This window comes from Calypte anna, chromosome 3 (assembly GCF_003957555.1).
Source record: "Calypte anna isolate BGI_N300 chromosome 3, bCalAnn1_v1.p, whole genome shotgun sequence".
NCBI classification, from domain to species: domain Eukaryota; kingdom Metazoa; phylum Chordata; class Aves; order Apodiformes; family Trochilidae; genus Calypte; species Calypte anna.
Window position 1 is genome coordinate 20,342,303 of NC_044246.1, and position 13,107 is coordinate 20,355,409.

Here is a 13,107-nt window from a genome sequence, read left to right on the forward strand (position 1 = left end):
AGGGGAATTTGTGTCAGGCCCTGTGACAGTGAACTCAGAGCAATCAGAAAAGACAGGATCACATCCACAGATGATAAGATTTAGCTAACAGACTGGTGCTACCAAGTTACAACCTGAAACAGCTGCTGAGAGCCTTTCAGCATTCCCGAGGAGCCAAAACGGAGTGATCAGAATTCATGGAACATACCTTGAAAGATAAGGAGATGTGAAGGGCAGGGGAACTGGAGGAGCAGGTATCCAGGGCATTTCCAGGGCTGTCGAGACAAGGGAGGACCCTCTGCTCAGTGAGAGGCTGAAGAGGCAGTGCTTCAGAGCTAAAGGGTAATATAAACTCAGGTTTTATAAATAAAATAAGAAGCATTTTTCTTGCTTTTAATTTTTTATGCCTTTCCTTCCTACTTCAGTAATTAAAAAAATACCAAAGAACATGCCTCTTGTCCTACCCTGGGGGTAGGATTACCTTTAATCAAAAGCTGAATGGGCAGCACAGTAGCAGTGATATTAATTTCCACTCACAGGTTCAAGGGTTACTTTTCTAAGCAGTGATTGCAAGATAAAAATAAGGTAAAGGGCATCCTTACTGAGATGGCTTCTTTGAAACTACAGTTGCATTTTTAACTGAGAAATTAGGAAACTTGAATCACTACAATAGTTTCAGAGCAGGAGAGAATGGAGTCTTCTCCTCGTGTCACTCATTTAAAAAAAATTAGGAAGCATTCTGAAAAGCATAGCTATTTCTAAAGCTTACCAATGATGGTGGTGAAACTTAAGTATTTTACAGTATGTAGAATATTCATGGGTTTATTTCTTAATCAGCACCTTTTGTCACTACTGCCCTGCCCTGTCTAGCAGCAGTTCTGTGTAATCCTGCAGTAACTCTGGGTTGTGACATTATATCTGAGGTCAGGGAGTCACACAGATCCCTAAGTGCTGGGTATTAACAAGTCTTCCCCATAAACATTGCAAGAAGCCACAGTGAAACAAAGAACATTCTTTGTCATAAAAATTGTGTAGATTAAAGAATCAATGTTCCAACATAGCTTGAGCCTGTGAAGGAGAGGAAAGCCATTTACTATCTGGATTCTAAGCCTCACCACCTGCTCCTGAAGCCATCTAAATGCTTTCAAGCTTTTCCAAAAAGGTTTTAGATGATTTTCCCAAAAGTGACTAATAGATTTTCAGCATTTTTCCAAAGGCTTTGGTTCTTCCTGTGCTGAGTACAGATGTTTAAGACAGTCTTTTCACAGTCTCCTACATCACTGCTAAGCGACCACCTCAAAACATTTAAATAACTCAAAATCCTGGGTTTCAAGAGGGAATAGTTAAAATCTAAATCTTACAGCAAATCAGCAGGACTTTTGGTGTCTACATTTATTATGGCTTTCAAGCATTTATTCAGTCATGTTCCATACCCTTGAAAGGGTCAAAAATTATAAATATCTATTTGGATTTCAAAACAAAAGCACAGTTCCTGAACCACCACCTGTTGAGAACTTTGCCAGAGTCAAGAAAAGGATCCAATATAAGAGCTGCAGTTTAATTAAATGTAATTAAATGTAATTTAATGACACTATCTTGCAAGTTTAAATGCATTTAACCTTGACAATGAGCAATTGGTGCAAAATTAGAACACTTGAAATAGCTGATTTTTACAAGGTAGCTATAGTACTTTTAAAGCTCTTCTTTGAGGTCACATTAACTATAAGGAGACCTAACTGGGGTCATGTACTATCTGATTCTCCATGGTCCTAAGACTTTTTCAAAAGGTTGCCTGGTAGTACCATTTTCATTGTATGATTAAGAAGAAAGATACAGGAGAATGTAAAACTTAATAGGTCATTGATGAGTACCTTATTCTAAAAATAGTGCAATTGAGTAATTTTCACCCCTGAAACCTTTATGATACTCTAATGGAATTTGGGCAGCCTTGGCTGAAACTTCTTTACTTCATTGTGATTTTTCTTCTTAACTTAATGCAACTATGTTAACCAGACAACTTTATTTAGCAATATGAACAAAAAGCCCTATTGTAATTTTTGTATGTATTTGATAGCTGGAATTCTTTTATGTTGTCATTATATATTTGTTAATGCTAGGAGTGACTATCCTATGGTTGCCTGTTCACTGTGTTAAAACCCAGATAAATCCACAGAGTAATAGAAATAACGATAGATCAGGCAAACAAAATGTTAATCAACAATGATTTTTAGACCAGTATTTTCAGTTCTAGCTACTGAACTAAGAATGAATTTGTATGGATTTCTGTAAAAAATTATTTCATGTTAAAAGTAGCGTAAAAGATACCCACCTCTTATTTTATTCTGTTGGGCTAATTTTAATTTATTTCATTCATTATTAATTGTATAGTTACTTTTCTGGTCTTCCTGCCCTTCTTTAGTAGAAGGGTTCATTAATGCAGGAGTTTTACAAGTGTTGTTGAAAACAAATATTAAATCTGCATGGTACAAACTGTTTTGATTTCAGTTCCCTATTTTAGGACACAGGCATGAATCAAGTGCTATAATGTATACAGCTTCCTATGGTGAAAATAGTCAATTTAAGAATTACATTCTGATTTAATTATTTAGACTTTTATTTAATCAAGGAATTTGTCACTGTTACGTGTTATTTCTTCTACATTAATCCCTACTGTGTTCTTCATTATCATTTAAACCCTTTTTAAAGTAAACATGGTAGTAACAAATTGAATGCATGTGTTCAGCAGATCAGAGTAACTTCTAATTAAGGCTTACAAGGTGCTGAGACAGAGGCACATTCTCCTTCCCTGGGTGGCCACCAGAGAGGTGGCTCTAATGGGAATCTCCTTGCTGCAGAGTAGAGGTCAACACTCCCCAGTTCACACATCAAAAAAGCTTAAGGACAAATTTTGAATCATAGCTAACAGACCTGATTTACCAGCTTTTGGGTTTTTTGGGTTTTTTGGGGTTTTTTTCCTAGGAAATGAAAGCCTGCTACTTTACCCCTTGATTAGTGTCAGTAGACTGATAGATAATTGGGACAATATCTATTTGTGTCAGCTGAGAGAAGTGCTCCTTGGGGTTCTTAAAAGGGGAAGCACTAAGATAAAAGAAAAATACTGGATTTCTTTTCTGAATCAGTCACAACCACAGTGAAACCATTATAATACTGTTCCACCTTAGCAAAACCAGTACAAATAGCAGAGCAATTAGCTGATAATTCCTACCATCAGTATCTGTAGTAATTCTTCCAATGGAGAAAAAAATATGGGTTTGCTATTATTAGGCTTAAAAAGTGTTTTACCTTTACAGAATCCTGCCCTTATCAATTTATGTTTAAAAGACATTTTCCTGTCATTGCTGTCTCTTACGTAGCAATCTTTATCTTACAGTTCAAAGCCCTTAAACTCTTTCCCCAGCTGGTAAATATAATTGTCCCCTTTTCATAGCTGGAGGCACTGAAATGCCAAGAGGAAGGTAGCTGGTCCCCTGGCAGGACACTGACAGAGCAGAGAGATGTACCCTAGGTTTTCTGAGTTCTCATTCTGGATGTTGCTTGTCACTCAGTGTTGTTTCATTGGCTCACTCAGTAAACTCCCCAAAGAATTAAAAAAAACCCAAAAAACAATCAACCAACCAAAAAACAACACAAAACAAAACCCAAAAAAAACTCAACAAAACCCAAGCCCCAACACCCTCAAGAACAAGCTAACATTATATGAAATAAAGAACATAAGTGGAGGTAGCTTTAAAATGTCACTTCCTTTTCTAGGCATCGGCATCAGCTGAACGTGATGTTTGTTGGAGGGCCAAATGAAAGGAAGGATTATCATATTGAAGAAGGAGAAGAGGTAACTCATAGGTTTTTTGTGTTTTTCAGGCTTAACTGATCTATGATAATTAAAATGTAGCTACTTTTGAAGTTACAGCTACAGTTTAGCAATGCCAAACTCAATGATGTTGTATTTATTTGATCTATTAAAAGACCTAAACAGAATCCTTCTCCACAACCATGTACCATCTGTGAATTTTCTTTGAAACAAGCACAGGAGATCAGATCTATTTTGCTATAATTACTTGCCAACAGGAAACCAGAGGATGCATTCTAACATATAAAAATGTCTCATTTCAACATTTTGGAACAAAACTTTGGAAAGGTTACAATATTTTTCAGTGATATTTTGTAGCAGAAGATTGATCTATATTTCAAAAGTGACTTTGTATTTAAAAAAAAAAAAATCACAATTATTTGTTTGGATTGGCTTGAAAATATATTTTCCTGGACTTTATGAATAATACCAGCATTTCCAGTATTCATTCATGTTTGGAACGATGAAGAACAGTCTTAAATATTTTTCAAACCACTCTCCTTTCCTCCTTATCTTCTGCATCAAAAGAAAGCCATCCCACTGCTTTGGGTTGTGAGTAGCCACTGTGCCAAATGCAGAATATAGGAGGAAAGAGTAGCAAATAATCAAAATTGTAACAATCTACATCTAAAATTTGTTTACTCTTTTATTTTCATGGAATTGTCTGTTTGGCCTGAGGACTCCTCAGACATATCTCTGAAGGAACATTAAAGGAAGGGGAACACTGAAAGCCTGGCAGTAGGGACTTCAGATAGGGAGACAACTTGCCTTGCTTCCCAGCAGAATAATTTAATTTCACAGTAATTCCTCTAAAATTTGGCCACCTAATTTTAAGTGCCTTTGGAAACCCGAGCCTAAGCATCTGTATTGTTCAAGACAGAAGTGAGTGAAGTTCAGTAGACCCTTTTACAAAGAAAAAAACCCCAAAAGTTTACTTATCATTGAATTGCTTCTCACAAAACCAACCCAAAAACTTCATAACAGCCTTTGTCAATTTTCTATTGCAATTGTGCCATGCAGGTGTTTATAGTCATTATAATTCTACTGCTTTGAAAGAGCAGTTTTCAACTGCCCAGTTCCAAGCAGGCCAGATTCTTGCCTGCTTTGCTTGGTCACCACTGCCTCACAGCCACCTCTGGTCACCTACCAGGTTGCCCAAGATGCTGAATCCCATCCCCTCTTACTGGCTGCACCTGGCAACACCTAGGCACCTGTTGGCAGGTTGCTTGGGCTGGGAAGGAGGCAAGCCAGGTCTTGGGGCTGTGTGTATGAAGTGATTGTTGCTATCCAGAAGAATTCAGTGTCCATGATATGTTTACAAGGAAGTTCCAGAGATATTTAGCTGGGAAAAACAAAATGTAATTTTGTCAACATGTTTATTTATGTCCCTGGGAAAGGAGCAAGCACATCTGTAGTGTGACCACTCAGAAAGCCCTGAGAAGAATAGCTAATCTGTACACTGGTGTTATGGCATATGATTAGGTGTTATATACTAGATTTAAAGTGAGTGAATTTTATTAATGAAGTCAATGACATCAAGGTTTGGCAAAGCCTAAAGTGAAGGTGCATGTGGAAGTTAATAATTCCAAACAATTATTTCTGTAACTTAACCTTTTTGGTTTTGTATAATTAGTTTATTACTCTGAATAATACATTAGGGCTATATATACACTAAGAGAGGAACACAAAATACCAAGCTGAAGTTTAGCAGGGACAAAAATCTGCATTACAACATCAAATATACTTTTTTTCTTCATGGTTTTGTCTCTCCCTGCACCTACCAGTTTGTACTGGATTATCCTCAGCCTCTGAACAATTCCCGTGCCTCTTCATTTTATTTTTTTTAATTAATCTCCTCCTTCCCTTCCTTTCAAATAAGAGTTCAATTAATTTACTTTTTTTTTTTTTTTTTTTTGTAGATATTCCCTTGTTTGAAAATAATTTGGCCTAACTTAAATAAGCCTAGCCCCATTATATCACTTCCCAAGAGGAAAAAAAAATTAGTCATACCTATAAAGGCATAATTTATATCAACACTATAGTAAATTAGTGCTTATTTAAGTGGATGTAAGATTTTCAGGTATCAATACATCCTTGTTTATATAGCAATTTTCCTTGCAATTACTCAGCAGCCAAAAATGGAAAGATAAAATTCCTATCTGATAGGAAAAATTGGCAATATACACATCATAAGGATTATCAGGTACAGGTCAGTTTAATGTGTGGGCTAATTTTGCCACTTTTATGGAGGTACAGTATAGTCAGGTGTTGCATTTTAACATAGCTTTTGAGCAGACACATTTGCACCTTCCAGTGATCTATTTAGGCCTTTAGAACAATATTTTTCATTAGACAAGTATTGTGAGGCAGAGTAAAAGGGCATATTCCTAGTAAAAGGGCATACTCCTCAATTAGACTTGGGATTAAAAAACCAATCATATGCAAAAACATGTTCACCTCATTATTTTGGCAGGTAAAAGGTCATTTATAGTTCTGAGTGATAATTTGAAAGACAAACTGTAGAGGCATACTGTTAACAGCCCAAATAATACATGTGAAAATCCACAAAAATCCTTTATGCAAATTTATCTGATGCTGTCCTACTCGTATTATTCTGATAGCAAAGATGTGTTGGTTTAGAAAAGAAAGTTAAATTTAGGATTGTTGACATCTGTTTACTCGTTATTTTTTGCCTGTTATCATGCAGCTGATAGCATCTCCTGTGGCACAACTTGCACTTGTCAGCAGCAGGGGGTTCACACCCAGAGCTGAAGCCTTAGGAGCATCCTCCAGCTGCCCAGCTCTTCCCTGCAGGCACTGCTAATGTGTAGGTGTGTTGGGAAGATCAGTGGTGACTGCCTAAGCATGAGAAAAACTGGAGACTTGATTTCCACTCTCTTCAAAATCTTTTAGGATTGTTTCCTGAACATTTGTTTAGGCTAAAACAGCAGCTAGTCTTGCACATTTTTTTTTCTCCTCTCAGCAAGCAGGAGATCCCTAAATATCTAACTTTTTTCCTTCGTTTTCTCTGCACTTCTTTATTTCCTTCTTAATTTTCTGTGCACTAGGTATATGCATCCTTCTGCACAGAAGTACTGCCTCATACCTGAGACATTGTTTCCCACTGGGCAGGTTTATAAGGAGCCAAAACAAGCTTACAAGAGACAAACCATTCACGTTCTTTGCCTTGACTTGACTCTGGGCTATATGCATTCTGTTTCCTCTGTGTAAATGTTAAGTTCCTCCTCGCTCCCTTCATCATCAGAACAGCGATAGAGTTAAAAACCACCTGCTTGGACAGTCTCTGTCTCTAAATTGGACTCATGCTCAAAATTAAACAGAATAGCTTTGAGAAATGCATTTTCTGTTGAAACATGGCAAAAACCTGATCTGAGAGTGGGTTTATATAGCTAAATAGACAAAACTGTCATGATAAAAAAGAGAAAGTGCTTGTGCTATATAGCTAGTTCTGTTAGTTTTCAGTGGGATGCAATGTACCTCACTTGTCAAGAGAGTTTTGGGTTACATGGACTAGCTAATACAATTCTTGTGTAGTCAACTTGATGCATTCACTGAAAGCTTCTTTGGTTGCCCTCATGGCTATGGTGTAGCAGATACATTCCAGGTACCAGGGAGTGGTTCTGGATGTACCCTTCCCTCGTGAACTTTTAATCATACAGTCACATTTGAGACTCTTTGTGTTGCAAAGCCTAAGCTAGGGGGTGGAAAAAACCTCCAGTCTTATTTTACAAGGTAACCTTATGACTTTCAAGAAATAAGGTAAGTGAAAACTGTATGTTTTAAGGGAAGTTAATCAGTCTGGGATTTTATATACAGCCTTGCATGGGCTGCTTTGTGGCAAAGTGAGATATGCTAACACCTAGGATCACAGGAGTGATAGGTTAGATATTAGAAAGAATTTCTTTACTGAGAGGGTGATCAGGCATTGGAATGGGCTGCCCAGGGAAGTAGTGGATTCTCCATCCCTGGAGATATTTAAAAAGAGACTGGATGTGGCACTCAGTGCCATGGTCTAGTAACTGTAGCAGTAGTGGATCAAGGGTTGGACTTGATGATCTCTGAGGTCCCTTCCAACCCAGCCAATTCTATGATTCTATGATAAATATTTAGGATCTGTCTTTACCCACTTCAGTCCACCATTTGCACACAATGAATCTCAAGCAGCTGACCGATTGCTTAACAGTTTATATTCTGATTTTGAGTCTACATAAAACAGTTCAGTTCCATGCAGAGAAATTCAAGTAAGCCTTCCATCTACCACCTGCAATACTTTTGCATCTCAGTGTTCTGCTTGGTTTTAAAGTCCCTGCTTCTTGTTGTGCTGTGGGTATTTCACCTTAAGTTTTTGCGTTCAGCATCTAGGTTGTTTTCTGTGGGTACAGCTCCCTAAGTCCTGATGCAGCCGCACAGATCAGAGACACTTCTGTCCTAAAAAGGACTCTCAGAACTGAATTTTCCTCTCCTTTGATCATTTTGGCCAATCTCTTCAGCTTCTTGTAGCGTATTTATACTGTCTGCTTGAGATATAGTTACATCTTACCCTGAAACATGATACAGATTTGAGGTCACATCTGCCAAAGCTTATTTGAGTTTTCTAACCTGAGTTTATATTTATCTTTTTGTCCTCTTCACATGCACACCACAATTAAGACTTGGCTCCAGTTTTTGACAAATTACCTGCTTAAATGAAGCCTGACCCCTTCTTCTAGTGTTTGCTGCTCTCTAGGCAGCATTTTGAGAAATTCTTCTCTGGAAGTTCCATTATCCCTTTGGATTGTATGGGGATATTGGATACCTAAGAAGGGGAAAGAGGGGCTGTATGAGCATTCCAGTAGGTGGTATTGTGGTGTTTATCCCCTGAATAAAGCAGAAAATGAGATGCAGCAAAGCAAGAGAAAACTTTTTGCTTCTTTACATTTTAAACCCCCCCCCACTGATCTCATGATCTCTTTGAGTATTTTAATAAGAAACAAAGCTCCTATTACAAAGGGATAAGCATGATGATCCCTTTGCATCAGAGGTAGATTGTGTCTTCAGAAATAATTTTGCTGCATAAAATCATTGGGATGAGTCTTGACTAGTGATCAGGTTTCACAGATGACTTTTAAATGAGTAGAGGGTAAAAAAGCACCACACCATAACAGTTTTCTCTCCCTTCCTCATCTGTTTACCTCCCAGATTTCAGATGGCTGAAACACCTTGTGATGAGAGAGAGAGAAAATTGTTTTTCTGGTCTCAAATAGACCAATCATGGCTGAATTCTGGAGAACACCCAGGCTCTACTCCCACATCATAATTCGGTTTGCTCTGCAAAGTAATTCAGTATTTAGCAATCTGGCAAGTAATACAAGCCAGGATATGCCAAGTCAGAGCCTAATCCTAGAAGTGTCTGAGCAATCCCAAATTCCACTTTCAGAAGCAGTCAGTACTTGAAATACACTGAAAATTGCAGGTATCTTTAGAGGTCTGGGAATAAGCTCTCAGCTACAGAAGCCCTCAGAGTTCTGGGCTCCAACAGCTAGGCAGAGAGTGATATCAAAGGTGGATCTAAATTAAATTGTATACATTACTGTACATAAAATAAAATAGACTTGTTTTTTAATTGGCCTACAAAACCAAATTAGAAATATTTTGCTTTTCTGCTACTACATCCTTGCTTCCCTTTCTGCTAGGATACCCATACCTGGATGAAGAAGCAACACAGTTCTCACCACATTAATCCAGTGAGCTTGACAGTGCTCTTTTTAAAGTAGTGTCTACACATTATACTACCCTGTTAAAATTAATTCCTACCAAGAGAAGTAGCTTTCGTGATGCTTCCAGAGAAGATAATAGTGAACTTCCACCCCTCTGCATCTCAACATGTTTTCTACAGAGATACCTGCATAATTTATAATGAGTCTGCATAACTGAGTGGAAATATCCCTTTACAGACTTGACAATGATTCAGCACTGGTCATGATGGCTTTCATTGCTGCTTAATACAATACTCTCATCAAGCATCATCAAGAAGGCTGAAACAGACTGAAAAAAACCAGCATGCATTTCTCCTACAGTAAAGAGAATGTAATGAAAGTTAAATTAGTCTTAATCTTAAGGGGCTTTCAGTTTAGTTTGCACTGGTTATAACTACAGCTTTAATGATCATATTGAGCAGTGTTATGTAAAATATTATGCTTAAAGAATGAGTTCTAGGTGGCTCAGCTTCCAGAAGTTAGGTGAGAATTAATAAAATGTTTTTAATGTAATTGTAAAAAGAAGATGCTACAGAGTAAGCGGGAAAATTAAAAGAAAGGCACATTTAGTAATAAAAGGGATAAAAAGAATGGTGAACATTTGCTTCTCCCTGAGCCACATTTCTCACCCAGAACAAAAAATCCATGTCAGATTTTACCATTATGCAGTAGAAATGTACATATATAGACTTTTTTTTTTTAAAGGTTATGTATTTATATTTTACACATATCAGATACTTTGTTATTAATAAGATACTATTAGAATGAAAATGCTACATGTTTCCTCAGTTTTCAGTACTACTGGGAAGAATGGAGATCAGATTATCCCAGTAAAAACAGACTAGGAAAGCTAGTATGGCCAGGTGGCATAAACTCTACTGACTTACCCTCTATATACACGTATGTATTTGTGTATATACATAAATATGTACATGCACACACACACCAGTACTTCCTTACTCAGGCCTTGATTTTCCAGGAGATACTTAGGATAAGGTTACATTTGCCCAGAGCATGAAACTCAGCAGTTAGAAAAAATAAGATTCAAGCAAAAAGACAGTACAGGACTGCATTGCTAAACTGTCCTGTTAAATGGGCATGGACTGGAACTGACTGAGAAAACGACTGATGGTTTTCTTGGTAAAAGTTCAGGGTATAATGTAAGCATAGCAGTAGAATCAATAATTACTGCCACTTATATTAATCACAGTTACATCAGATGGCTTATGGATGACTGAATAACTCAGACATTTTTCAAAAAAGATTTTTGAAGATTAGACTATAATTTATAGTCAAAGGTGCTATTTAAATTCAATCAGAAAAACACTTTTATCAGCAACGTGTAGCCCACCTTGTTCCTCCTCTCCCATTGCAAAACAATTCTTTTAATTCCAAATTCAGTGTTGAGTCTTCACTTATAACAGTGATGTTCAGCTGTTGAATTGAATGGCTTCATTCCCCTTCCTAGTCTCTCACTACCAGAAAGCTGCTTAGTTGTGTGATTCATGAATCACAGAATGCTTAGGTTGGAAGAGACCTCCAATATCATCCAGTCCAACCTTTGACTAACACCACAGTCAACTACTAAACCATGTCCTTAAGGACCAGGTCCAAATGCCTTTTAAATACCTCCATGGATGGGGACTCCACCACTGTCCTGGGCAGGATATTGCTATGTCTGACAACCCTCTCAGTGAAAAAATATTTCCTAACATCCAGCCTAAACCTCCCCTAGTGCAGCTTATATCCATTTCCTCTGCTCTATCACAGTCCACTAAGGAGAAGAGGCTTTTTCCCTCCTCAATCCATCCTTGAGGTAGTTGAAGAGAGTTATAAGGTCTCCTCTCAGCTCCTCTTCCCCAGACTGAACACCCCCAGCTCCCTCAGCTCCCTCCTCACAGGCCTTGTGCTCCAAGCCCTGCTTGAGCTTTGTTGCCCTTCTCTGGACATGCTCCAGCATTTCTATGTCCCTCCTATAGTGAGGTGCCAGAACTGAACACAATACTCAAGATGTGGCCTCTCCAGAGCTGAGTACAGAGGGACAATCACCTCCCTATTCCTGCTGGCCACAGTGTTCCTATTACAAGCCAGGATGCCATTGGCCTTCTTGGCCACCTGCACACACTGCTGACTCATATTAAGTTGACTGCCACCTAATACCTCCAGGTCCCTTTCCAATTTACAGCTCTCTAACCACACTTCCTCAAGTCTGTAGCTTACCGTGGGGTTGTTATGACCCAGCTGTAAGACCTGGCATTTGACCTTGTTAAACATCATGCAATTAACCTTGGCCCCTTGGTCCAACCTGTCTAAGCCCCACTGTAAGGCTTCCCTACCCTCCAGCAGATTGACACAGCCACCTAGTTTGGTGTCATCTGCAAATTTACTGAAAGTACACTGAAGCCCCTCATCCAGACCATAAATGAAGATATTAAAGAGAAGAGTCCCCAGTACCGAACCCTCAGGAACACCACTTGTGACTGGTCATCAGCAGAATAAGACTCTACGTGGTCACAAGCAGAATAAGACTCTGCCTCTGTTGTCCTTTCTCTGTTCATGTGTCCTGTACATGCTCAGTAATAGCTCCCCCAATGGTTATAGGGAAAGTAACATGCCAAAGCTCAAGGTTTCAGAAAGGATTTTCAGTTTCAGCATTACCAGCTCCATATTACCCATGGCCTCTGATAATGCACCAGGATCTTAAGGTCTTAGATGAGCCCTTTTTGAAATGAAGGAGAGACCATTTCCCCACTCAGATCACTTTGTGCTGTACGATGAGCATTTAGCCTTGCCTGATGTGCTCTGTAATGAGGGCTGCTGTAGCATTTTATACCATCATTCAGTAATGCCAAAGAAAATGACAGGAAAAGAGCATGGGGAAATGGAGTACAAGGAGGGCCATTGAGACAAAAGTTACAATTTATAGTGGTGAAGTGCCTGGCACAAGGTGAACTTTTCACTCATGTCAAGAGCTCTTTTCCAATACTAATTCAACTCTCTCTACAGTTTCATTCCCTTGGCAGCGTACTTATTCTTTCTTACTTTCATAAAGGTGTTTCTGAAATTCTCATATGCATGCATTAATATTTAAAAATATCTTCGGAAATAATTCTAATTATTAAAATTTTACAAAATCACAGAATTGTCACAGTTGGAAATGACCTCTAAGATCACTGCGTCCAACTGTCAAGATCCCCCCCTTCTGAATAAAATATATGTATCAAGATCTGTATCACCCACTAGAGCATGTCCTGAAGTGCCTCATCTACATGTTTTTAAAATGTTCCATGGATGGCAACTTCACCACCTCGAATTCCAATGCCTAACTACACTCTCAGTAAAGAAAATAATCCTCAGATCTAGTCTAAACCTCCCACGGTACAACTTCAGGCCATTTCCTCTAGTCCTATCACTGTTCACTTGAGAGGCCAACACCCACCTCCTTACAACCTCCTTTCAGGCAGTTGTAGAGAGTGATGAGGTCTCCTCTCAGCCTCCTCCAAA

At 38.4% G+C, this 13,107-nt stretch overlaps 1 protein-coding gene across 2 annotated transcripts in view; it reads left to right on the plus strand.

The window, feature by feature from the left end:
* The window catches only part of HAAO (3-hydroxyanthranilate 3,4-dioxygenase), a 35,220-nt gene that overhangs the window by 423 nt on the left and 21,690 nt on the right, over positions 1–13,107 (plus strand). Inside the window, exons 2-3 of one of the 2 annotated variants that reach the window (XM_030448056.1) lie at positions 2,959–2,993; positions 3,751–3,829. In XM_030448056.1, the coding sequence (XP_030303916.1) occupies positions 3,773–3,829 (57 nt within the window). In that variant the 5' untranslated portion in view covers positions 2,959–2,993; positions 3,751–3,772. The remainder of the gene's footprint in view (positions 1–2,958; positions 2,994–3,750; positions 3,830–13,107) is intronic. The other variant, XM_008496590.2, reaches the window with a different exon arrangement.